Source organism: Amblyomma maculatum, unplaced genomic scaffold, assembly GCF_055883805.1.
Source record: "Amblyomma maculatum isolate TAMU_Amacu unplaced genomic scaffold, ASM5588380v1 scaffold_29, whole genome shotgun sequence".
NCBI classification, from domain to species: domain Eukaryota; kingdom Metazoa; phylum Arthropoda; class Arachnida; order Ixodida; family Ixodidae; genus Amblyomma; species Amblyomma maculatum.
Genome location: NW_028146754.1, coordinates 463402 through 491163, shown reverse-complemented (window position 1 = coordinate 491163; position 27762 = coordinate 463402). Strand labels below are relative to the sequence as shown.

Below are 27762 nucleotides of genomic sequence, written 5' to 3'. Positions count from 1 at the left end.
AGCTGCCAACTTGGGTCGCTCCTTCCATATGGGAGGGTAATGTCAGAATCAGCCTGCCAGAACCGTTTCCATTATCGTTACCCTTATGACATGCAGGCACGTCCATACGGCTTGGTTGAAGCGTGACTTCATATTTGAGATAGTATCTTACGCTCTCGCGTCACACCCTTAAAGGATAAGCTTAAGTGTCCCCATTAAAGTAGCACCTTACACTGATAGGGCGTGTTTAGAGGAATAAGGTAGCAAGCAAAATAAGCTTCTGTCATTGCTTTTGTAATTCAACAACAGTTAACTAGATCTAAAACACAACTAACTTTTTCAGTGCTTTCGCGTAAGAAAATTTATCCTGCCCAAAATACAAAACAATGGTGTGAACTTCAGACATGCCAAATTGCTAAGTAAATATTGATATGTTCCATGTTCAATAAATATAGCTTGACGAACATATGGCCATGATTTCATGTTTGTTTCCCGAGAAGCCACCCCCCCCCCCCCTTCAGGTTTGGCCTATGTTATTGGCCTGCAGTGTTACTGAACTGTTGTCTTGTGTAGGTTTTTTTCCCCACTTAAGCAGCTCAGGCTCTCATGTGCCAAGAGCAACGTATGTTTGATTTCGTAGATAGTTTTTAAGCTCTTAAAGCTTGTTCAGGAGCTTTGCTTCTTTTAAGAGAACAAAAACATGAGAAATTTCAACCAGTGTATGCTCGCCTAACAGCAGGCTGGGGTGAAAAGGGATTTTCTCAAGTTTGGTGCATGAAAGCAGGAGGTGATTTATTTTCAGTTCCTCTCATGATTCAATTAGACTTTTGTCGTCTTCCTTAAAAATGCAGCTATGCGTTAATGTATGTGTTAAGTGCGTCCAATGCAAACGCGACATACAGTGACTTGTATAATGCGTTTCCGATAACAGCATGATTTCCATTCCTCGATGACTGGTCTAGCAAGATGTAGCTTGTTGTTCATTTCGTTGTTCCATGAAGCCTGCCAAGTATTATCTGAATAAATTTTAAAACATCTCTGTGTGACATGTTAACTAGTTGTATCTTAGTATTACGGGCTACTGCAACACACTTATCCGCTCTCTCTGTTACTAAATTAACAAACAAATGCTAGATCGAAGTCTATTTCTTTCAGCGTACATTGTTCGCCCAACAACGCTTGCAACTGTATCACGCTGTCTGAACGAAATGGGCACAGACAACTGATCAGCGTCTGGGAGGCCATGCAAACCAATATTTACAATTTATTGTGTACCGACCTTTCAACCACTGCCCTGGTGGTGCCGTAAGCAGCATTGTAGCGCCTTTTACTGGGTGTTTCCGCATTCCGGAAGGGCGTCATGAGCCATGGCTTGCATGGATATCCGCTGTCTCCCAGCAGGATGCCGGTGTAAACTCCCGACTCGAACCGCTCAGCGAGCCTGCTGTTGGTGAGCACTCGAGCGTCGTGGGTGCCACCAGGCCACTTTGCAACCACATCAAGGATCCGGCACTTGCTATCTACCACGAGATGCACGTTGATGGAATGGTAGAAATGGCGGTTTATGTACGCCTCCTCGTGCAGCTCAGGCGTCTGGATCCTGACATGAGTGCCATCGATGGCGCCCACGATGCCGGGAAAACCTCCAACAGCATAAAAGTCGGTCATGCAGTCCGGCACCTCATCCTGTGAAGGCCAGCTGTAAAGCAAGAAGCCTGTTTCACTTCTGGTGCCCATATTCATCACTCGCACTGCAGACAAGCACGTGAAGGCACGACCACGTAATTAAATTCCGCACTGATGCTCGAGCGCGGCACGATTTTGTTGTCGAACAGCATGTATGACGCAAAACCCGACCAGGCGCACAAGCGCTATTATGAAACTAACTTACTTAGCCGCTGTGTTCGATCAAAGCATTATAACTATACTCAACGGTAGAAATAAAGCAGTAACCGCACGAGGTGACAATCCCTGCCGATGCGTCGCGCGACGACACCAATGTCTGTCATTGCCGCCGGCGTACAACGCACAGGGCCACAGAACGACGAGACTCAGCGACAGAGAGGCATGTTTTCAGCGTTGGTTTGTTACCGCCGCCTCACCAGTCAAGGGAAGTACAGTTACGGTATGTACTGTTTCCATCTCTAAACAGCAGGGTGTACGGCAACACAGTAATGAAATTTTCGGTAACGCATAATGTTAAAAAAAAAGGTCACAGCGCTACTGTGCGTTACACTGTGATACTGGCTTGCATTGCAAGCAGTGACTTTCTCTCGCTTTTTTTTTATACTGCTATTCTACCAAACTTTTGCCGAACGTTTTCGCTGAGGCCATATATGCACGGACAAGACGAAGTGAGCATCTGAAGGTACGTTTTTCGCTTCAAGCGGATAAGGAAAAAAAACTTCGCTCACAAAAAAAAAAAACAACCTAGAACGGAGGTTGAGTGCCATAAAGCCTTCTGCAATTGGTTGCCTCGAGCGCTGCTCCTGGGCGGCACGCGCAATTTTCTAAAAACCTACAACCTGAGCGACAGCGACGAGTGGCAATGCTTTGGCGTTCATAAACGTTGGCATTGGCGGCCCCCAGCCCCCCGCGCGACGCGGCCTGTCCATGATGCAATTAGCGCTTTAACATCCCTCAAAATGTTACTTCGTGTTGGCGAAAGTACGCAATGGGTCATTTTCATCACATTGAGCTCTGAATAAAGGTGTACGATTTAAAACACTGTATTGTATTTCTTCCTGCTTGACTCTACTTGCCGAGGAATATCACAACAGGCAAAATGGGTGAAATGACAAAGACTGCTCTTACCGTATCCAGGCTGCGGCGCTCCTTTTCAGTGCCAGGGAGACGCTCCTGACTGCCCGGCTTGCCGTCGACTCGTGCATGCCGACTGCGTCCCCAGCCGTTATAAGGAAGCCTCCAGTGGCAAATAATTTTAGCGCAAGAAGCACCTCGCACTGTGCGGAATAGTGCGTGGCTGCGATTAGTCGGGTGACAAATGTCCTCATACAGCAGCTCGGTTAAATAAGCTATGCCGCCCCGAACGAAGCGGAAACGTCGCTGTAGCTCTTGCTCGCTATAAAGGTCCAATGGGTTTGTTCTGTCCCTGAAAATACGCTCACGCCGCAGGTGGAGGTTCGCGAGGAGCAGCAGGCGATATTGACGCTCTGCAGCCATTCTTCGCCAAGAAAACGTGAACTGAAGCCAGAAAGCACCAAGCCGGTCGTGGAAAGCACACCAAGGTATATGAGCACACTGAGCACAACACCGACGCGCCACGCTAACCACGCAGGTGGAGGTCTGCGAGGAGCAGCAGGCGATATTGACGCTCTGCAGAACTGAAGCCAGAAAGCACTAAGCCGGTCGTGGAAAGCACACCAAGGTATATGAGTAACAATGAGCACAGCACCGACACACCACGCTAACCACGCCAACACATGCTTACCAGTTTCAGTTATTTTGAAAAGCCGCCGAAGAGCGGCGCGCACATCCTTGGCTGAAACATCGACTGAGAAGTGCGCTTTGCAATCAACGCAGGTGCAAAAAAAAAAAAAAAAAACGCGTGTAGCAGTTGGGTTAGCCAAGTCGTTACTTCTATGATGTTGCCACCTTGCGGCAAAATGCCATCACTGCGCAGCTCATTCATAGCTTTCGGCCAGGCATTCTAGTTTGTATCGGTTGGCTCCACATTTCCCTATGGTACCTATGGCTTAAGTCGCTTGCACGAAACGTTTAGTGCGCATTTAAGACTGCGGTGTAACCTTCATTAAGACTGCGCTTAAAACACCGCACAGGCAGTCTTAACCGCAGTCTTTAGCAAGATTCAACATGGCTGCAGAGCGACTGCTCCAGTTGGGTGCACATGCTGGACGTCTTGGAGCGTGGAAAACGTGCAACTAATTTTTTTTACCCCTTTGTGTTGATTTGGAGGTCAAACGCGACCTCTCGGAACTATTTCCTGGGTAATCGTGTCGGCGTTGCTCTTCGTAGAGCTATGCAAGTCGCGCTGCTGCGGTTTCGTCAGTTTGAGGTGAGCTTGATCATTTTCTTCGCAGCCTCCAGTCATGCTCTTCGTTACAGTTTTGTTTGTGCTATTATACTGGGCGATACAAGATAACCGAGTTCGTGTGTTTTCGAAGCAATTGCTTGGTTGTCGTTGTAGTTGCGACGCACATATTTTTTTCGTTTTCCCGCTTATGTAGTTGTGTTGTGTTGTGTTTTATGGCGCATAAGCAACTAAGGCTATCATGCGCCAAGAGCAAGGTTAATGTATGTTTTGGTTGCAAAAGAGGAAATTGATATGTTAAGTCTATAGTTTGTTTTAAAAGTTTCCTTCTTCTAGGAAACTGAGAACAGATGTTGGGTTTACAAGTGCTCTTTCTCCTAAGAGCAAGGTGGGATGGAATGGGATGGTATGACTGTAAAATATAGTAAAATGTTTTCTCCGTAGTGCTTCAAGTTTTGAGCATGTAATTAGAATGTGGTTTACAGTGAGTATCTCGTCGCATTCTTCACAGGTCGGTTTGTTATGTTTCATTAGCAGAAAGTTATGTGTAAGATGTGTATGTCCAATACGAAGACGGCATACTATCACTTCCATAAAACGTTGTTGATGTGTGCTCGATTTCCATTCTCCTAGTACAGGCTTTATGAGGCGCAACTTATTATTATCTTGGTTGTTCCATCTGGACTGCCATTTATTCATCTGTTTATGTTTTATTAATTTCAAGCAATCACTATGTGGTATGTTTACTTTCTGAATCAATTTGTTGTGGGCAAGTGTAGCACATTTGTCTGCTCCTTCATTGCCGTCAATGCCTACGTGACTAGGGACCCAACAGAACACTATGTTATGTCCTTGTGGCGTGATCATTTTTACATTATGTATTATGTCACCGATTAGAGGCATGGTAGCATTTCTGTGATTTAAAGCCATCAGTACGCTCAATGAATCGGTGTAGATGACACTGTTCCCAATGTCTTCATTCACTATTTTTTCTACAGCTGTCAGCATAGCATAGGATTCAGCTGTAAAGATTGATGTGCACTGAGGAAGCCTAATTATTTGTTCCCAGTTCTCTTCAACTACGGCACAGCCAACATAAGTAGAAGTTTTTGATCCATCTGTATAAAACTCTGTATAATTACTGTACTTTTCTTTTACTGTGCGAAATTCTTGTATTATATGCTCTTTAGGAGCTTGGCCTTGTAGTGGCACCTTACTAGAAGACCCTACATCCCACGGGTGTCACTAGCGGTTTGCTAACGTTAAACTCGTCACGGCCTGCCGATTGAAACCTCGCATGCCCCGGCTCGCCTACTAATCGCCCAAACCCTTTCTTTCCGTTCAGTGCATCAATAGACTCCTTGCAAAAATACGTCACCTACCCGTGATTTTCGGTTTCGGTTTCGACTCGAAAAGCACTCTGGGAAGACTTCCGCCATGTTGGGGGCAGCCTCTCATTTCTCTTGTTAGCTCTGCGCGCACCGGTTGCTGATTGCCGAGTCGAATACACCGCCCGCCGTTAGCGCTAAGCCGCTGCTGCTGCAAAGAATATACTTTGTGAATGTGTCCATCACCATGAGCGACATCATTTATCCAGTGTGTGCGTGGGAAAAAAAACTCGCGGACTTGCCGCGCTTCGCCGTGCGCATATTGATGCGTATGTGTCTCGGTTGACGGCGACGACGAAGTGTCAACGAAGGGCCTACAAGCTTCTCACCGAGAGCTACGTCGTCGTGTCTTCTGTGTTGGTAAACTATTCGAGCACAACGTAACCTGTCTTTTGTTTTGGCGCGTTAACGGCTGTTAAAACCGATCAGATGAGGGGCCTTGAAACACGTGCCGTGTTTCTGTACCAGTTGCAATGTATGACTCTGTTTTGTTTGCCTTTTTTTCCCTACGTGTTTGTTTGAATGGAAGAAAAAAAAAGTACATGCAAGATTGAATACGATTACGCTGGCGGTGTTGCTGACTTGTTTCGCCTGCGTCGTATGCGTTTCTTTCCCATTCTCTGGGTTTTCAAGCTGCGCGTAAAGCTCCTAGTGTGTGAGTTCGGCATGATTTGGAGGCCACCAAGGAGTTGCGCCTACTTAAGTCGACCAGCTAAACGCTGCGGCTCTCGAAAGCCAACCGCGGCTCTGGAAAGCTTCGAGTTCTTTTCTGCGAAAAACTCGACGAACCGCGGAGTCGCTGGGGGCGTGGTTAGGTTACGCCAACAAGGAATGAGCCGTGTACTAACGTTGTGTAGCCCCGCCGTGAAGGGCAGTTATCGAGAGCATGCCCCTATAGAGTACTGACCCGGTAATGCTTGCCCATAAAGCGATCGAGTGTCGCCGGGGGTAGAAAATATAAAGACGTTCTGAAACAGGTACGACTGACTTTTGTCGATACATCCGTTCAAACGTGGCCTAATGGGCACGAGAAACGGGCGCACGCGCGGCACCTCTAGTGAAACAGCTGCGATGTCACTTGATTTGTTTTCCGACACTCCGCCGCAGGGCTATCGGCTCATTATGCTTGCTAAATCAGGCGCTCTACGACGTCCTGATGATCGTTCTATATAACGTATGACGAGCATAAGCTCCGTGAAGCAGGTAGTGCATTAAAACGAGTGTAAGAGGCAACATGACGAGAACGCGAAGCAGCTAGTACTGCGAGCTACGCAGTCGTCCCTTAGTTCTCACCATTCTGTTGCTCAGTTTTTATTTTTTGAGACTCTTCTCAGATGAGGCTGTTTTAGTCACACAACAAATGTTTATGCAGGTACTATTCTCTTTGTTTCAGAAACAACATGGTATTCGTGAGGGCCAGCTGCCACAGGAGCCAGAGAAAAACAGAGCCACCCTATACTGTTTCTGCAGCCTTGTCACGGCAAGGTGACGTGCTTGGTGGGCAGTGCGAGTGTGCTGCTGAAAAATATGCCTGCAACCACTTGCAAGCTGTGTTGAGGGTTGTGGCGCTGCTTCAAGAAAATTGGTTCTTGGAAGCACCACAGCATCTGTCCCCGACCGATTTGCCTCAGCAAAGGCGAGTGCCGAGGCGAAATCCTCTGCGGGGAACCAGTATACAGAGGATAGACTGGAGAAAAGTTACGGAAGGTGGGCAAACTGTTCCCCGCAGCTCGAAGATTTACGAGGGCCATGCTGCCAGTGAACCTATCGACCAGCAGCAGAGAGACATCAAAGAATTTGCCGACGCCCTTAGCACATTGGATGGGATGGAACACATTGCAGCTGTTCTGCAGGCTGCCGAATACAGTGAGACCAGTGATACAAATTATGGCAAACGAGTAAAAGGCTCACTGCTGAGCTACCAGCAGTCGTTGGTACCACATGGCTTTTCGGTTCTCATGTCGGGAGACCTGAAGAAGCGAGAACAACTGTGGGAGACGCCGCAACCTTTTGAGTGTTTCCGAGACGTCATACCTTGGGTTGTTCCTGGCAGAGTGGATGGGCCTACTGCAACAGTACTCGAGGTGTCTTTACTTATGACCTCTGTTTCGTTTCTTGACATAAAAATGTCCCGTCTCTCAAAAACTGGACACTTTTTTTGAAACATGTGGCACATAATAGAGTATTTGTGGCATGCGGTTTTTCTGTAGTATTTACACAGCATGCTAAGAGTTTTATTTTTTAGAGAATAGTTGTAACGCCAACCGAGGCCCAGCAACTAGAGAAGGCGTCAAGAAAGCAGCGGCTAAGCCCAACATGGATGCATGCACGCTCCTTTCGTTTGACAGCATCCAATTTTGGAGTGGTGATGAACCGAAAACAGTGGACCGAGAAGGGGCTGGCCAATCTGACTGCTGTAAAGGACTTGTCTCGTGTTAGGGCTGTCAGGTATGTGTATATGTTGAAATTAACTTGTCAGAGCATGTGCCCTATGCAATTGTTTACATAAGTAGCCTGAGAAAGATGTTTGCATTCGTAATGTCACCTGTCTGCTTTATTTCAGGTATGGAATCGCAAACGAAAGCGACGCACTGCTTCGATACAAGGAAACAATGGCTTCAGCAGGCCATCCAGTGGAACTGATGAACTGCGGCATTTTTGTTGACCCAGGCAAACCGTGGCTTGGTGCATCACCTGATGCCATTGCCTTCGACCCCCATGAGCCCTTCCCGTGGGGCACTGTTGAAGTCAAATGCCCTTATTCGATGCGAGATGCCAAGGAGGAGGACCTTCTGCGTGAAGATTTTTTCATGACGTTTGATGAGAACGGCACACCTGCTCTCAAGGAGGACCACGACTACTTCATGCAGGTTCACGGTCAGATTTGTGTAACCCATACACAATGGGCAGACTTTGTAGCGTTTGGCACACACTTCCTCATTGTGCAACGGTTACGTTTCTGTGAGCACAAGTGGACGAGTATGGCAAGTGTGCTGGACAATTTCTATTTCGACACTCTGCTGCCTTTCTACGTAAAGAAGCTGAAGGACTGAATAAATGCACCTACTTAAGGCATCTTTGAAGTAAACACTTGAAAAAAAAATCATTCACATTCAATAATCAAAGGACTTTGCATGTTGCTTAGCACTGTACCGACTCCCCATATCTGATTTACCAGTGGACCAAGGGATAGCGGAATGGGGCGGTCAAAGATGTGGTAACACTTAATGCGCTGTAATCTTCGCTCGACGTGGATGCGACAGGATGCAATATCCTGTGTTTCTTGAACATCTTTTTTTTCAAACTGGCCATTTCTCAGGAATGGTGGAATGTTCAGGCTAACGCCTTTTTCTTCAAGCAGGTCATTGATTTTGAAGCCTTTGTCGGCCATAACAGAGTCGCCAGGAGAAAATTTTTGGTCCAGAAATCCACTTCTTATCACTACTTCTCTATCGGACAGAGATCCCATGAAAAGTTCTGATGCAAAAGTCAACAGACCATCCGGTGCTACACCAACAAGCGCCTTGAAAGTGTTGGCGGATTTATAGTTTGAATATGTTCCTGACTGTGTTACGAGAGAACTTGATACCTCGCACCTAATCTCGGTGGCGTCAATAATCACAATTGTAGAGGGGTAGCGGTCACGGAAAATAGCAGGCATGTGGTTGTCGATCACACTTCGAGGCGCCCACAAAGAAATTTTTCCCAGCTGCACATACATGAGGCTCACCCAGCTAGAAAACACTCTTGACACCGTACTAACAGAGATGCCAAAAATGTGCCCAAGGTGTGGGTAGAAAAATCCTGTCCTGAGTTTCACCAGTGTGAGGAATAGCTCTTCCTCTGGAGAAAGCTTGCGAGGGCGACTTCTGACATCATTGGACAGGCATTGCCTCTTGTTATACACATTGCATGCATTTTCCCCCGGTTTTAACAGTATCAGCAACTTCTGGAAATGCTGGTAGCTGAGCAGTCCCGTATAGAACTGCATACTGGTGTCGTCATTCTTGAACCTGTCGAGAGTGAATAATCCTGGCTGATGTTTTTAGTTCAGTGCTCGAAGTTCTTCCACTTGCTGCACGGCCACTTCGCACTGCTGCTGGAGATTCTCATTCGCTTTTGACAGCTCAGAACTCTTCTTTTTTTCTTCCTGAAGTTCACATTTCACTTCTAGACACTTCTTGAGATGTGTTACGCAAGCATAGAGGCCCTCCAGCTTCTCACACTTGGCCTGAAGCTCTGCTCTTATGTTGGGGCATGCAGAACAATCTTGAGAGTCCAGTGGTTCCTCTCACAATTCCATGGGTACAGAGTCACAGTCCGCAGTGTCGTCATGGCTTGTCAGATCCTCGTCATCTTGAGTACTCCCATGAGCACAGGTTTCTTCTGACTGTGCACTGCTTGTGCTAGGCGACTGGTCACTGTCGACGCGCAGCATAACGCGGTGCTTTGGTGGCCGCCGTTTGGTCACTGCCCTGGAAAATGGGAAATCAGAAGGAGCAGCATTTTCTTTCAGTAAACGCCTTCCACTTGCCACGTTGTTGACAAAATCATCTGGCTTAAAGTGTCTGGAGCACACCTTAGTCGACTGATCTACAACAAAATTAGAGCCTGGATCTCTCTTCATAGCCACTATCCACATCTTGAGAAGCAGCTTGTCTCTTGGGAACTTGTGGTAAGAGATCTGCAAAAGGTGGTATGAATGATACTGTGAGTGACTTGGCTTGTTAGCTGGTATGCAGACAATAGTAGACAAAAGAGTGTTATGACAGAAGTCAGCCCTTAACGAAGGAAAGCGTAAGGCAATGTGTTTTTTTATTTATGGTGCTCGCCAACGGGTCATTGGCAGTGCAACAATTTTCCTAAAATATTTCAGGTAGAAATTTTTACACTTCTCATTATTTAATGAATAAAAAGAGCATTTCTTATGCTTTCCTTCGTTTCAATGACTGCTGGCTTCATATGAATGGTTAAATGGGTTATGACAATTTAACTCGATCGATCACGCTGATAAATGCACACCGATGAAATCGGCCGTACCCGCCGCAGTGGCTCAGTGGTTAGGGCGCTAACTACTGAACTGGATTACCCAGGTTCGAACCCGGCCGCGTTTCGATGAAGGAGAGATAGAGTGCACGTTAAAGAACCCCAGGTGTTCGAAATTGTTCAGAGCCCCTCCCCCTTCTACTACAGCGTCCTTCGTAGCCTGGGTCGCTTTGGGAGGTTAAAGCCTAGTACCATAAAAGAAATCACGCGCTTGAGCACATGCGGCGATGGTGTGGCAAAAGCGTCTTGCTGCAATCTCCGGGCAGCCTCAGCAATATTTCCTGCAGTTACCGCATTTCAATTCGAGCGAGACGTAAACAAGTGTGTTATGTGATGCGAGTCCTTAGACATTTCTTTTTCTTTCTTTTATGGGGTTTAACGTCCCAAAGCGACTCAGGCTATGAGGGACGGCCGAGACAGGAGGACGCTTTAACAAAACACCATCGCATCGAGAGGTCACGCGCGCGATTTCATCGGTGTGTATACTCGGCTGCGCACGAACGCACGAGCGCAGGGTCGTTCAGTCGGCGTTTCCATCGGCACCGCAATGGTGTGCTATGTTTAAAATGCAAATTAATGTTTCTGTGAAGTACCGCATGGCTGCTTCCTAATACGTTCCTGCACAGCCAGTTGAAAATGTGCGTCAGCCGTTTATTTTCGGTATCTTTGTTGCTTTCGCGAATCAGGTGCATTTGTTTCATTTTAGGGGCACACAAATCCAGAAACTTTCGTTGCAGTAGATCAGAAAACAAAGAGACGTGAGTCGACATCGTTATCCGCGACGAAGCACAACATCCGGAAACTGACATCGGTTGACAGCGGCAGGAAAAACGCACGTGGTACGTACCTTTTCGCCGTTTTCATCGTGATATCTACGCTGGTGACATTGCGGAACACAGCAGCAGTTGACCATTGTGATATGGAGTTAAAGCCAGCGGATTCCAGCGCTTTCGACAACCAAGCGCGGCGTTTAGTTGTTTATCCGTGCGGTCACCGAAACGCACCTTCCTCCGGATTCCGGCGTGCCCTCAACATGGCGGCGGCGCGCTTTAGTGCCAGTGGCCGCCACAAGGGGCGTATTTTTGCAAGGGGTCTATTGGGCGTGCAGCTCAAACACGCCTTCGTACCACATATATGTTCGTAATCGAGAGCAGTAGAAATGTTTGTCACAAGTGAAACACCTACGTCTTGTTTCCGCTACCCTTCTCGGGAGCATGGGCCTGGCCTGAATACATAAAACCTCTGGGAGGCTTCCACGGCGTCGTGGGTGCCATTCATTGCACTCTCTTTAAGATCCCAGTGCTGGGCTGCACCTGGGAGCGTGCACAAACAAACTCGTCTTCGTCAGTGCTTCAGGGGTGTTAGTGTTGTTAAAACGCCGCTTGTTCTGCCATTTCGAGTAACAACATCTGGTGGAGGTGCTGCCTTTGATCCTTCAAGCGAAGACCCAAGCCGTGTTCCTGTCGCCCTGGAAGACTAGCCTACAGGTCACAAAAACAGCCGCCGACTTCAAGGCCTACAACCCGAACACTGTCTGCTACCTGACCCCATTCGATCTCGGAAGGCATCGACGCTGACCATGGCCCAGCCTACAGCACCGGTTGTTTTCGTCCAACCCCGTGAGCCCCTCTGCTTCCATGAACTACCGGATGAAGATGCGGGAGATTGGATGGACCTGTTCGACCGTGTGGCAGATTTCAACGGCTGGAACGACGCTGCGAAACTCAGGCAGGTCTACTTTGTTCTTCAAGGACATGCCCGAATTTGGTTTGAAAATCACGAGACTTCTTTCAAGGTTTGGGAGATATTCAAAGCACAGTTCTTGATGGCCTTTACAAGTTCTGCTCGAAAAGAAACAGCTCAGGCTCTCCTCCAATCAAGAATTCAACTACCAAACGAGCCCGTCCTGGCCTACGTAGAGGAGATGAAACGCCTGTTTCGCCGCGTCGACCCTAACATGATCGAAGGTGAGAGAGTGAAATTCCTAATGCGAGGAGTTAGAGTCGCTTTTGGCGGGGCTTGTCCGGAACCCGCCGAAAACTGTGGAAGAATTTGAAAGTGAAGCATCGACCATCGAGAAGACGGACACCTGGATGCGCCACTACGAGCGACCACTTCAACCAGACTACTCATGCCACTACCCAGCGCATCTGCAAGCGGAGAGAACCTTCGAGACCTCATCCGGGAGATCGTGCGAGAGGAGCTCCGCCGAATGCTGCCATCATCGCAACAACCCCAGGTGGCGACGCTCGCGGACGTCGCCCGTGAAGAAGTTCAGCAGGCGCTACGCGTTCCTAAAGCGACGTTTCCGACGGCTCCCGTGCATGAATCAGCAGCGATGGACTATGCAGCTGCATTATGTCGTCCTGCACCCCGACGCGACCTCCCAAGCCCTCGTCGCTACCATCCTGCTTCCGAAAGCCGCCCCTTGGTCCCCGCCCGCCAAGCCTACCAACGACCCCCAAGCCCCAGGAAGTGCGACGCCTGGAGGACAGCAAACAACCGACCGCTCTTTTTCAATTGTGGTGAGGCAGGACACATCCTCCGTCACCGCCCGTACAGGCAGATCGGCCTCCATGGTTTCGCTGTCGACGCCCCACGACCCCGTCCTGGCGAGCGACCACAGGAAATCAACGACTTCCTGCGTCGTCGCCAAGGCGTCTGTCACGCTCCCCATCGCCGTACAGTGCCCGATTTGCGTCGCCGGGCCGCGGTTACGTGCAAGGACAGTTTCCTAGCCCCCGTAGGGGAATCTAAAGGCAGCAACCTTTGGAGGTGAGGTTGCTGAACGGCGAAAAGACGAAGATCCTCCGCCGCCGACTACCACTAATGGCGACGCAACCATTTTATCGCCGCTCCACACGACGACATCGACGACAATACGACCAGAGTGCAAGCAGACACCGCCGCCCAGCGAAGTAACAATGGTGTGCCCCGGCCATGACGTGAACAAACGACGAAACCGAGATCGGACACTAAGGCTCACGTGCAATGCGAGGACGCGAACATGTGACCTTGAAGTTGATATCGATGGTCGCAGAGTCACTGCCCTTGTAGACTCCGGAGCTGACTATTCAGTCGTCAGTGGACCGTTAGCCTCCCATCTCAGGAAAGTTACAACCGCTTGGGATGGCCCGCTGATTCGCACCGCAGGTGGCAACCTAATTACTCCATCGGGACGAGGTACTGCAAGAATAACCGTAAATGGGCGTACTTACCCCACCAGCTTTGTGGTCTTGCAGCCGTGTTCCCGCGACGTGATTTTAGGCATGGACTTCCTAAATGAAAATAGGGCTATCATCGACCCCCGATCCAAGCTCATCAAGCTCTCTGCAGACAAAGCCATACCTGCTACGACGACTTCGATGCAACACGTCGCTCTAAACGCACAGACATCGAAACCTCTGCAGGCATCGTCGAAGGAAATATCCAATTGCTATTGGAACAAGGTATCGGCATCGCAAGAGGCATCGCGAAATTCCGGAGAGGACAAGCTCAGGTGCTGTTAACAAACTTCACTGAAGAATACCGCCCTCTCAACAAGGGCAAGACGATCGCTTTTCTCGACGAATTAGCGTACCTCAAACATGTATTCGCCCTGCACTACCAAACGCTGGAAGACGCGCCGGACCTTTTCCGTCAGCCCACATTTGACATCTATCCGGCATTGATCCACAACAGGAAAGACCAGATTCTCAGCCTGCTTCGAAGCTACGGGGAGTGCTTCTCATCGTCATCGAAGGTACGACAAACACTACTGGCCAAGCACCGCATAATAACGGACGAACACGCCCGACCTCTGCGCCAAAGCCCTTATCGTGTATCGCCGCGGGAACGCCAGGCCATTCGCGATCAGGCTGAGGAAATGCTGCGTGATGACGTAATCTAGCCATCGAACAGCCCCTGGGCGGCACCAGTCGTTTTGGTGAAGAAGACAGCACACTTCTCTTCTGCGTTGATTACCGCCGCTTGAATAGCATAACGAAGAAGGATGTCTAACCGCTTCCCCGCATCGACGACACTCTCGACCGTCTCTGCAATGCAAGGTACTTCTCATCGATGGGCCTGAAAAGCGGATATTGGCAAATTGAGGTCGACGAAAGAGATCGGCGATGAAAACGCCGAGACCGAAATTCACACCGACGTGAGCAGTGTGGGCCTAGGAGCCATTCTCGTCCAGAAGAGTGCCGGACAGGAAAAAGTAATCACCTACGCTAGCAGGTCCCTCACAAAAGCCGAAGTCAGTTACTCGACGACCGAGAAGGAGTGCCTTGTGATCATCAGGGCTACTTCTAAGTTTCATCCCAACCTATACGGCCGACCATTCAAGGTTGTTAGCGACCATCATGCGCTCTGCTGGCCGGCTAATTTGAAAGATCCCTCCGGCCGCCTTGCCAGATGGAGCCTACAACTTCTAGAATTTGACTTGACTGTAGTCTATAAGTCGGGCCGGAAGCATTCCGACGCAGACTGCCTATCACGCGCTCCCGTCGACGCTCCCCCGAAGAACGATGACGACGACGTCTTTTTGGGACCGGTAAGCGCCAGCGGTTTCGCAGAACAACAGCGATCGGACCCTGAGCTGAAAGCGCTAGCCGATTACTTAGAAGGAAAGACCACTTCCCCTCCTGGTGTACTCAGGCGACATTTATCATCGTTTGCGTTAAGCAATGGCCTCCTAGTGAAGAAGAACTTTGCAACCAACAAGACCACGCAGCTTCTTGTAGTGCCTAAAAACTTCCGGCAGGAAATTCTGCAGGCGTTGCACGATGAGCCCACAGCAGACCATCTCGGATTTGCGCGCACTTGTGTCGAATCCAGGAGAAGTATTACTGGCCGCGACTGCCTGCCGAAGTTGCTCACTAAGTGAAGATGTGCCGTGAGTGCCAACGACGCAAGACGCTGCCGATCAGACCAGCAGGACTACTAAACCCGATTCCGCTCCCAATCCTGCCCATTCAACAAATTGGGATGGATCTCCTCTGCCCCTTTCCATCTTCGTCTATGGGTAACAAGTGGATCATCATGGCCACTGACTACCTTACCCGTTACCCACATTACGGAGCTTCTCCCAAACGCAAACCCCTGGAAAAGCCGAGCGCCAGGCCGGGGACGCTTGTACCCATTTTTACCGGTGGGTGTCCGGCGGTGGGCTTCGAACTAACCACCTCCCGCAGCCGAGACGGGCGCTCTAATCACTAGGCAGAAGTCGACAAATTTTTTGTCGAACAAATTCTCTTGCGACATGGCGCCCCAGAAGTGCTCATCATGGACAGAGGAACGGCGTTTACGGCAGAGTTGACGCAAGCCATCCTGGATTACAGTCATACAAGCCATCGACGAACAACGGCGTACCATCCCCAGACCAATGGCCTTAAGGAGCGCCTGAATAAAACTATCGCGGACATGATCGCCATGTACGTCGACGCTGAACACAAGACCTGGGACGCCATCTTGCCGTACGTGATCTTCGCGTATAACACGGCACTCCAGGAGACGACCAGAGCGACCCCGTTTAAGCTTGTGTACGGCAGGGAGCCCGGGACGACGCTCGACGTAACCAGCGAGGACAACCTTGACGTCACCGCCTACCTGCAGCGTGCAGAGGAAGCCCGACGACTCGCACGGCTGCGTATTAAAGACCAGCAGCTCACCGAAAGCGGACGATACAATTTACGATGACGCCACGCAGAGGACAATCCAGGAGACCCAGTGTGGGTTTGGACACCAATTCGCCGTCGCGGATTAAGTGAAAAGTTGTTGCGTCGATACTTTGGGCCGTACAAAATCATTCGCTGCGTCGGACCGCTGGACTATGAAGCCATTCCCGACGGAACGTCAGCACCACAACGGCGACGCGAATGCCCAGAAATTGTACATGTTGTACGACTGAAGCCATATTACGCGCGTTAAAGAATCTGTGGTGGTTAAACTTTGCAGTGTTTATGTTTAAGTTTCTTTGTTTTGGAACATCAAGGCGATGTTTTTTTCTTTTTATAAGGGGGGAGTAATGCCGCGAAACCTTCAAAACTGTATTTGCTTTTTAACAGCCGCCGGCATGCAGGCTTATCACTCTTATTCTGGACCGCTTATCAGTTCCGTAATCTTTGTTAATGCTCGATGTCGCGAGTCACACCTTTATCAGTTTCGTTGTAGCGCAAGATGCACCGAGATCTGTCTCGAATGTTCCGGTCACTCGGGTGTCTTTCTAGAATGTTCCAGCCCGTGCTGGTAGCTGTTTGCGACGTTATCTAAATTGTTCTGTGCAGCCTTTAAATTGAGCGTTGACGAGTGTGATGAGCATTCTTTGTTCGACGATCGACGAGCACGTTGCTATCGCCGTCGTCGAACTGCCTTCAGTGACGCCTACTCCGGCGGCCCCCGGATCCAACTCGTCCTCGGAGTCCCCGCTGCCAGGTACAGGGCCCAGGCGCCACGCTTCCAGCTGTGGTGTCCGGGGCTAGGGCAGCCATGGACCTGCCGCCTCCAGTCCAGCGACCTACGAAAGCGCAATGCTTTCAGTTCACCCTACCGGAGCCTGCTCCGGCGGACGACCTAATTGATGCACTCGAGGCGGTCGTCGGTGTCGGGGGTCTGCAGTACCTGCAGCACCTCGGCGGAACAAAGTTCCTTGCTGCCGTCTCGTCGATGGCTCAAGCAACTAAGATGGTAGCGGCGGGCGCAATCCTCGTCGCTGGAAAGCAAGTACCACTGGCGCAAATGGCTGCTCCAGTGGTTTACGTGACGGTGTTCCGTCTACCCCCGTCAGTGAGCGACGACTCCCTCGCCGCCGCTCTAAGTCCGTACGGCAAGGTCCGCGCTGTGACCGAGCCGGTTTTCAAGGGAAAGAGTCATGTGCGTACCGGAGCGAGGCTGGTAAAGCTAGACATGCTCCGGGCACCACCCAACTTCATCACTGTCGCTGGGCACCGTGCGATGCTGGAGTATCGTGGGATGAAGCGAGTGTGCTCCAAGTGCGGCGCAGAGGGCCATTTTGGTGCTTCCTGCACCGCGGCACGTTGTGGCCGCTGCTCCACGTACGGCCACGAGACAGAGGCGTGCCAAGCAGCGTGTAAACGGTGCGGCGGTAACCACGTGACCAAGGACTGCGTGATGCCGCGCTCGTATGCGGCCGCTGCTACGCCTGATACCATGTCGCACCAAGGTGGAAACGCCGCCGTGACAGTCCTCAATGAGCCCTCGGTAGTGTCAAGTAGAACCCCCACTACACATTCTGAGGGCGAACTGGACAGGGCGTCCACCGCCGCCCAGTCGCCGGAATCCGACGTCAGGAGCTCGGAAGTTACGTCCGACGACGAGTCGTCGCGTGCGTCCTTCTCGTCAGTGACTGACTCGGACGCGTCGTACCTTCCCGCCACACCGACATACGAGGGTGCGGCTCTGAACGCACCCATTACGAAGGAGAGCGCTCTGCCCGAGGCCTGTTCGGAGTCGGCGGCTTTCCCCTCCCCTGGAGCTACCGTGCATGCCCAGTCGGAAGACTACAGCCATGAACCTCAGCTTCCCAGAACACCTAGTCTCCTGCCCGGGTCGTTGCGCGAGTTGGGCGCAAGTGCTCCCAAGACCCAACGCACAAGTGTGCGGAAAACATTACTTTTGGATGGCGCTGACGAAACAAAGCGCCAGCACTCGGCATCGGATGGTGGAGCAAGCGTGACGACGCCCTCGGCCCCAAAAAAGAAGCCGAAGACCGCTGAGAACGACGCACCGATGGACGTCTCGTTTTCCGAGACGTGAGTGCTATGGCGCCACTCTTCAAGGTGACAGGCCGTGACGGCCAACCTCATCCTTTCCCGCTTTGCGGTGGCCGAAGCGCCGCAACCTTGGCGCTCCACCCCAGCCACTGCTATCTTATCGGGACTACGGCTTCGCCGGCGCCGGTGGTGAACGATGGACGGTGCGTGCGGTGCAGTGTGTGTGGGTTCGAGTGTGACTGTGTGCTTTTTTCCATAGCCACTCGTTCTGACTGGACGTTTTCGCCGCCCATGGTCCGTGTATCGTCGCTGCCGCGTCGTCGTCGAGCTAACAGCCGGAACCTCAGCGGGGACCTGTCGGATACCGTCATGCCTTTCCATGGCGCCGACGCAGGGTGCACTCGCAAACTTGGTCCGCAGAACTATATCGTGAGTCCTTCGCCGTTTTGTTTGTTCTCCAGCTGCGTTTCTTTGCTGTTTTGGTTTCATTCACTCATTTGTTATGATGGCTAGGTTTCGCTTTCTTACTTTTAACGTGCAAGGATTCCGTAATCCCGATAAGCAGCGGCAAGTGCTACACCTCGCACGTTTGTATCAAGTTGATGCTTTGTTCTTGCAGGAATGCAATTTTCGTACACCTGCAGATGTCATTTCCTTTCGTTCTTATTTTAATGTTGATGCCTTTTTTTCTCTGACGGACTCGCGGTTTTGCGGCGTGGGTGTCGTTTTTCTTAACCCTGCATTCAGATCGAGTGCTCACTGCACATTCGGTCTCGATGGTCGCTTGATTGCGGTGGACGTTTTTTTGGACGGCCGGAGGACTCGTTTCGTCAACGTTTACGCGCCGGTCACGCGTAGTTTGACGAACGAGTTCTTCAAATCCATTGCGCCACATTTTTTGGATGATGTTCCACACGTCCTGCTTGGAGACTTTAACTGTGTTTTGGACTCATGGCGCGACATCAGGGGGCCCGGACAGGGCGCGTCACATTGTCATGCAAAAGAACTGGGGAAGCTTGTCCGCTCCCTGTGCCTTCAGGACACATGGGTCGCACTACATGGGGACAATTTTGTGGCAACGCGCACTAGGGGTCGGAGTGCTAGCCGGCTAGACCGAGTTTACGTCCCCTCTACCCTGCTGGCCAATTTGCTTGAGTGTGAGGTGCTGCCCTTTCCTGCAGCGGTCGGAAATATTAGCGACCATCTCCCAGTAATGGTCACTCTACAGGGGGCGCCTGGACGCTCCAACAGCCCACTAATGTGGCGAATGGACGCATCCATACTGCATGATGATGAGTGCATTACTACGATTCGCGCGGAACTGCGGGCATTGGTAGCGGATGTGACTGACTGGACTCCCACAGGCTGGGATACCCTCAAGTCACGATGGCGAGACATTCTCGTGCTCACGGGGAAAGCGCGGCGCGTCCGTGTTACTACGGCGCTCAATGACGTCCTCAGACGTATGCGGATTGTACGCGATGGCGGCGAGTTAACTTTCGCAATGAGAGAGTATCTTGATACACTGCGCACTCGGTATCATCGCATCCTTGAGAACAGCTCCCGCTCATCACGTATGGCAGCAGGTTCACGCATTCCCCTTGTTGACACAGCTGACATTGGTTACGCGCGCTCGCAAGGTCAGTCTAAAGTTCGGCCACCGCAAGTGGATGAAGTAATCTTGGAAGATGGTACTCCCTCTTCAGATGAAGCCGATATCCAGCGCATCTTTTGCAGCCATTTTGCTGCCCTGTTTTCTTCCCAGGGCGTCGACCAACGCGAAGGCTATGAAGAAGCTGTCAGCTCCTTCTGCGGGCCCCTCCCTCAGGTTCCTGAAGAGGCACGCGTGGCACTTACATCTCCAGCTACTATGGAGGAGGTGCGCGACGCTTTAGGGGCCATGAATCAGTCAACTGCGCCTGGTCCAGATGGGATAGTGGCAGGTTTTTACACCACCTTTTTCGACATCATCGGAGGTTTGCTTCTTAAGCTTGTAAACGGTTTTCTTTCAAATGGCACGAAACCACCCTCGTTTAACGCTGGGCGCATCATCTTGCTCCTAAAGGACGGCTTCACACCATCAAGCCCAGCGTCTTGGCGACCAGTTACCCTCCTGAACACTGATTATAAACTGATTGCCACTCTACTTGTCAGAAGGCTGCGAGCCTACTTAGAGGACCTGGTAAGCCCTTACTAGTCCTGCGCGGTACCTGGTAGGTCGGTGTTTGCCTCCCTTACGTTAACGAGAGATGTATTCGCTTACGCAAATGCCAAAAATGTCAGTGGTATATTCGTTGCTTTAGACCAGGCGAAGGCTTTTGATAACGTAGATCACAGCTATCTCTTTAATGTGCTTAGTTGCTTTGGCTTATCGACTGAATTTGTACGACTCATAAGATCACTATATAATGGTTTAACCAGCCAACTCGTCCTCAATGGCACCATCGCAGGCAGTTTTGCGGTAACACGAGGGGTAAGACAAGGGTGCCCGCTCTCACCGGCCCTTTTCGTGCTTGCTCTGGATCCTTTTCTGCGTAAAGTAGTCGCCGACAAACGAATTCGGGGCTTCCCAATGGTAGGACAGGAAACGCTAGTGGTTTCCGCGTATGCGGATGATATCTGTTTTTGTTCGGGACAGCGAGAGCTTCCGAGTCTTCCTATCCACCTTTGACCAATACGCTCTTCTGTCAGGTGCACAGCTCAACCCTAGTAAAAGCCAGGCGCTGCGCTTTGGGTCTTTCAGAGATCCACTGCCTGTGGCGGTGAACTTTGTGGCCGCAGTCCGTGTGTTGGGGATATTGTTCGAAACAAGTGGAGTTTCTTCCCGTACTTGGGAAGAGGTTGTGTTGCGAGCAACACGCGCTCTTTCGGAGGCCGCACTTTTCAGCCTCTCACTAAGGGCAAAAGCCACGGTTGTGAAAACTCGTGTGTGCGCTTTCGCTTTTTATGTGGCACGCGTCGCAATAATTCCGCGCCGTACAGCGGGCCGCCTCGCGTCTCTTGTAGGCGCCTTTGTGTGGGACGGCCGGACTGCGTTGGTTGCCCGTCACTTGTTAACACTGCCGACAAACAGGGGAGGCCTTGGATTGCCGTGCATCCCTACTGTGTCGCGGGTGCTGGCAGTGAGGTTAGTGGGTTCCCTTCTCACAAGGGAGTCTTACCCAGGACGCTCACTACTCGTCTACTGGTTAAGCACGGCACGTCGGGCTTTCAACCCTGGAAGGCATGTAGGCCCCCAAGCAGAGAGGCCGTCCTCTTTCTATCGCGCTGTCGCGGGAATGAAAGAGGCGTTAGACGCCGACTTACCTGATGCGAGCCTTACAGACACGCCACCCATTCAGATTAGCGAACAAATCGCGTGTGCACGCCTTACACCGGATGAAATCCGGATGACAGCCATCTCCAAATGGCGGGCATTGGCGACAGGCCGAATGCCCAATGAAGTTGTAGATTTTGAGTGGAACAGGCGCTGGGGGGTTCTTCCCACGCGCCAGCGCCTCGCCAGGTGGGGCGTGGTACCCAACGATAGATGCGCCAATTGCGGTGGCGTAGAAACGTTGCAGCATGTTTTCTTTGAATGTGTTGTTGCACGCACTATGTGGCGCCTCGTGCAGCGCATGTTTAGAGTTCGCGTAGGCCCTGGCACAAGACGCCAGCGTGGCCTTTTTCCACGTTTAGTTGTCGCCGCCACCATGTATGTACTGTGGCGGCGTCGCTGCCTCGCTGAGGCACGTCGGACTCCTGCTCGCGCAATGTACCCGGCGCTGCGGAATCTGCGCCTCGTCATCTGGAAGTACTTGTCTGATCAGCTAGAAAGAGATGGTGAGGCGCGGTTTCTGCGGCGTTGGCATACGCGCTTCTTTGTTGTAGGTGACAACAGGCTGAAGATGCCGGCCTTGCTGTACTAGCCTGCGAGCCTCGTATCCCCTTTCCCCCCCCCTTTCTTAAGCTTGCACCCGAGGTCTTGAGTAGGCGCAGTATTCAAGCTTATATTGCGCCTTTATGGGATGTAATCGGTCGCCCTGTCAAACGGCTTTTTCTTATGGGGGATAGTTTCCACACCTTGATGTGCGTGTGAGTTTTATTTCCTTTAAGCGAAGAGAGGCCATACGGACAGCTTTGGCTACGGTTATTATTACCCTTTGTTTGAGCACAGTGAATAGCGTGTATTATTGACGACTGTATAAACATCGCACCCACGATCGTCTGTGGTTTCAAATGTACGTTCAAGGTACCAAATAAACTTCTCTTTCTATCGCCGCCGCCGAGTTGCTTAGTTCTTTTGCGGGCGCAAGTCAGCCAAATAGATAGCTTCTTTAGTGCAATCATAGACCCCTTCATTTGTGTCGTCGACCTCGTCGCCACTACGTAAGTGTATCATACTGCACCAAATTTATGCATGCATTGTAATGGAGACGAATGGTGCGGTCTTGAAGGGCCAATGTCATTCACAAGAGCACAGATGTTTCCAAAGTGTTTATGCAATTAAAAGGGCACAGTACATTCATTTATTTATAGCATAGTGTCTGCCCATTCTTTAAAATGCATAACTGCAAATGCACCATTTGAAGCACTTTTATTAGCCTGTAGAGTTAACATGCTCACATTTCTGTATCTATAGTGAGCAATGTTTTGAGTACTGATACTACCTGTTGCTGGAAACAGACACATCACGCATTCGCCAGGAATGTGAAAGAAGTATATTTCTAACTCCCTTGAATACCCTGTACACTGTCTCGAACACCATTTTCTTATGCTGCGCGACCACGATGAAAACATTGTAGCAAAGTGCAACTGTGAACCATGGCTTGTCCTTTATGTATTATATCAGTGTTGCCGAAAAAGGGTAGATAAGAGGCACGTAATGGCATACACATGTGATCGGCTTGGTTTGGTTTGTGGCATTTTACGTATCGCAGCAACACGGGCTATTACAGACGTTATAGTGGAGACCCCAAAAAAATTCGTCCACCTGGGGGTCTTTCCCGTGCACTTACGTCACACAACACAGAGGCAGCACACATGAGTGAAATGACGAGTTACCAACAGCTTTGAGAGTATTGTGGTGTTTTGAATGTATGTATGTATGTATGTATGTATGTATGTATGTATGTATGTATGTATGTATGTATGTATGTATGTATGTATGTATGTATGTATGTATGTATGTATGTATGTATGTATGTATGTATGTATGTATGTATGTATGTATGTATGTATGTATGTATGTATGTATGTATGTGTGTGTGTGTGTGTGTGTGTGTGTGTGTGTGTGTGTGTGTGTGTGTGTGTGTGTGTGTGTGTGTGTGTGTGTGTGTGTGTGTGTGTGTGTGTGTGTGTGTGTGTGTGTGTGTGTGTGTGTGTGTGTGTGTGTGTGTGTGTGTGTGTGTGTGTGTGTGTGTGTGTGTGTGTGTGTGTGTGTGTGTGTGTGTGTGTGTGTGTGTGTGTGTGTGTGTGTGCTCATAAAATTGTTTTCATCACAGTCATATGGAGAGTGAAAGCATGAGATAGCTGAAGTGTAAATTATTACATAGCTTGAAAAGCACACTACCTGCCAATGCGCAACTGCCACCTGTATATGTGGCGTACAGAACAGTACCACATGAACCCTTGAACAGAACCTTACAGAAATGGCAAAGTATACTTACTTGATTAGAAATGTAAATGATTATAGTGGTCATTTCAAAGGAATTCATCTATGCCATTAATGATCTGAAATTTGTCACCAGATGCCTCTCTCTAATAATGAACGCTGCTTTAGGTACTATTTCATGTCACAGTATTAATAGGAAAGTATTATTAGCTATGTTCACAGATTTCTGTCCGCAGGCCATGTCAGCAAAATCATGTCCGCAGCAGTTATTCGCAGTAATTGCAGTAATTGTGAAGTGGTAGAGGTTAATGAGTGGTGTCAATCGATAGAGGGTGACGTAATGTTGCCGGAAAAACAATTACGCCAATAAATTCACTATGTAAATATTTACAGGCAAAAAAACTGTATAACTTCTTTGCTGCAGCTATGATTTCCTTGTCTGGTTTTAACATCCCAAAGCGACTGAGGCTGAAGTGAAAGAAAAAGAGAAAAATCTTCAGTATGTATTTATCAGCCTGAAAAATACATACTGATAAATAAATACATTCTGATAAAAAATACATTCTGACTGATGAATTCTGTAGGGCCCGCGGCGCGCCGCGCATTGGAAGGCCGCGCCACTTCCCAATGCTCCCTGCGCGCAGCCTGTTTCCCTCTCCCCGCTCGTTCGGGGATAACCGGTCCCTGACGACGACCCAAGGTAGACATCCGCCTTGGACGACCTAGCACCGCCTTCGACGACCCCTGTGAGATTAAAGATGTTTGTTACGCTGCCCGCTGTGTATTTGTCGTGCGCATCCCTCGGGCAGAGGAATCGCCCACAATTGATACTGAAGATATTTTTTGTCTTTTTTTTCTTTCACTTCATGACCCACTTTCTTCTCACCCATCCCTTCCTCCCAACTCCTTCACACCTACTTTCTTTGCACCCACTTTCCCCTTCCCAGCTTTTCTTCTTCGGAAGCAAAAGCGTATTTTAAGCCCAACCAGTGATGATCGCTATGCCCATACGAAGACATGTTCACTTGTCGAAACGTTGGCTCATCTGCGAACTGAGGCGTACCCCATTACCCTTGTTCAGTTCTTCTACTCTCACCCTCGCACACTAACAAAAACAATCATATTCTCAAAGCGTATGGGCAGATGATGTACACAGTGGATGGGTGCTTGAATGAGAACATGGTCGGTTCGTTATTTTCAGGTGAAAGCTTTTCTAGGCTCACAGTGCATTGGCAGAAAGTGACCATCAGGTGTGACCGGCGGACCCATCATCAGGAAGTGTCCGCCCTAGAAGACAGAGGAAAAGAAATAATGATAGTGATAGTGAATTACAGAGGTTACAGTAGAGATTGGTACATGTTGAAATTTCAATGGCCCACATGTCTAACGACTTGTAACAGCAATTGATTAGAAATCACTAAATATGCTTAGTAATGAGAAGTAATGACTACACTGACTTGTAGCAACTGCAATTGATTAAAAATGACTAAAAATGATTAAAAATGAGTTCTATTGATTTAAATGCCTTGAAATGAGCAGTAGGCTGAACGACTTGTAACAACTACAATTAGAAATGGCTAAAAATACCTAATGATTAGTTGTAATGACTACTAATGACTTGTGATGACCAATATGTCTAACGGTGATGACTTTAATGCCTGCCATCAATTAGGCATGACTAAAAATGCTTAGCAATGAGAAGCAATCGATAAAATGACTTCTAATCACTTGTGATGACTACAATTGATTAGAAAGGAATGCTACTATTACTAGGCTTTTGCTGTTTACCTCGTATAAGTTGTCTTAAGCGACCATGCAATTTTTTCTTTACATTATTCCGAAAACACCTCACGTTTACGCCCTAAGGTAGCGCATGCTGGTTAAAAAAATGTTGCATATATTACTTTCCAATTAACTGAGGTGCTTGCCTCTCCATTACATGCAAAAATGATACGAATTTGTTTTCACTAATGCTTTTCATGCAGCAAAGTGCAAAATCATTACCATTATGTTGTGTTTTCACAAGAGACCGGTGTTTGTGGCGGCTAGATGACCTGCATTATAACTGTTTTCAAGATGAAGTGTTCCTTACACACATATCTAAATAGAATGATGGTCGCCTTGGGGACTCTGGCACTTGTGTTTCCCAGCCAATTGAAATGGATTATGTTCATAGTAAACAATTTGTATATGAGCAAACTAGTAAAATTAAAACAACGTTGGTAAAGCCATTCCTTGCAATACATTCATGGGAATGAGTTCTATAGCAGCCATAACCAATGATGGAAACTGTAATATGTCAACTTCCTCATGAAAACTTCTCGCAAATAAAGTACATTTGCATTTGCAAATACTGCCTCACTTTCCAAAGCTTGCTGCAAAGAAAAGAAATTCATGCATAAAGCCAAACTAAAATATAATCTTTATTACACTGGAATGAAGTTCAGGCACAATAAGTGCTGTAATGTAATTGCAAGAAGAAACTATTTGCATTACAATGCTACAGTTTGTTCTTGAAAACTCCCTTTATTTGCTTTGTGTGGCATCAATGTGCCAATTCCCTGAAAGCTTCTGCAGCTTACTGTGAACACGCAGCAGAGGGTGCTCAATGGTGCTAGTGATTTATAACAGTCATTATACATTTGTGCATCTGACACAGTCCTCAATAGAGCATGGACACACAGATGGAAAACATGATGCATGCGTACAAACAAATTGATCATGGAGTATGTGGAACAGGGCACTGAAGGTTTTATTTAGTACAAGGAAATAATCCTGCTACGTGTTCATCATTGATACTCAATGTTTTTCCTGTTACATACCTCAACACTGCCTCATAAGATCTGTCCACGATGCTGTCAACAGACACAATGCTGTAACCTTCTGGAATGAGTGAGACATTTCTATGAATGGTTTCCTTGGAATGCTTTCCACTCATCTGACTGAGCATTCACAGAGTGCAACAGTCTTCCTGTCATTCAAAAGGAATGTATCTATCTGTGTGTGGCCTTGCATTGCCCTCGTTTTCAGTGAACGTTTTATTGCTGTTCACGACAAAACGCTTTGGGACTGCTGCAAACAATCACACTTTCAGAAATGTTTCGTCCTTAGTGGAGAATTTGTTAGTCTTTTTAGACCATGACAATAAAGACTTTCTGCACAAAGCTGTACATGTTTTAAATAGCTTTTACATATACAGTACCATTTCTCAATTGAAACTATGAAATTGCACACAATATTTCCGTGTACTTCATGAAGCTTTCAATTTTCACACATATTCACGAGTGCCCGACATTCCACCCAAGGGGCCAAAAATGTATTGTCATATGACACCGCTCACTAAGAATCGCTTATGCACTTCTGTCATCACGTTTTTTTTTTGTATGTGCTGTTCTGTACACGCATGTGTATGTCCTGTTCACAAATGTGATGCACCACCTAATCGGCCGACGGCTATTCCTATTTCTGAGGGGATGCGTCGCAGCCTTTTATTCTTAATTAAGATCAAGCAACACAAGCAATTAATAAATCCTTTGCTAGTTATCAAACTAGACTGCTTTCTGCAGCACGACACACCATCCGCGATTGCTATCATGACAAACCACAAGGATTGGAGCAAAACAAAGTCAATAGCAATGTTTATCGAAGCTTCTCACAAAGAACCTATTTGTACTAAAACAGGGAAAAATGCAGCAAATCTGTGATGTACATTGTAGAAATGAAGGAAAAAATAAAATAATGCAAAAGTAGCCACTAGTGCAAACTTGCTCTGTGCGTGTCTCTTTCTGTCTTTTCCTCACATGAACATAAAAAAAAACACTTTTTTGCCATTTGTGCGCTATTTGTAGCGTGTTTGTTACAACAATTCCAATCGCAGCCAAAATTCTCTGTGAACACAAACACAAAACAGAATATTGATCGAGAAACACAAACACCATCCAAGGAAGAAAGTTTGCGCTGATCACTACTTGTTTACAGTGCGGAGGCAGTAAAATAGAGGCAGGCAGAGAGCTTAGCATCCCTTTAAAA

At 48.8% G+C, this 27762-nt stretch overlaps 2 protein-coding genes and 1 pseudogene across 2 annotated transcripts; 2 read left to right on the top strand and 1 right to left on the bottom strand.

Annotated features, from left to right (window-relative positions):
* The window catches only part of LOC146170883 (uncharacterized), a 574420-nt pseudogene that overhangs the window by 383171 nt on the left and 163487 nt on the right, over nucleotides 1-27762 (top strand).
* LOC146170889 (uncharacterized) lies at nucleotides 7748-9825 on the bottom strand. The gene has a single exon (XM_084586724.1). It carries the CDS (start codon nucleotides 9368-9370, stop codon nucleotides 8483-8485), a length of 888 nt encoding a protein of 295 aa, XP_084442850.1. The 5' UTR covers nucleotides 9371-9825; the 3' UTR covers nucleotides 7748-8482.
* Nucleotides 16737-18494, top strand: LOC146170888 (uncharacterized). Its single transcript, XM_084586726.1, has one exon. The coding sequence runs from the start codon at nucleotides 16897-16899 to the stop codon at nucleotides 18181-18183; it is 1287 nt and encodes a 428-aa protein (XP_084442852.1). The 5' UTR covers nucleotides 16737-16896; the 3' UTR covers nucleotides 18184-18494.

Excerpts from the sequence above, each read along its gene's own strand:
- LOC146170889 (XM_084586724.1), bottom strand. The coding sequence starts at position 9,370 with ATGCAGTTCTATACGGGACTGCTCAGCTACCAGCATTTCCAGAAGTTG.
- LOC146170888 (XM_084586726.1), top strand. The coding sequence starts at position 16,897 with ATGGACCTGCCGCCTCCAGTCCAGCGACCTACGAAAGCGCAATGCTTT.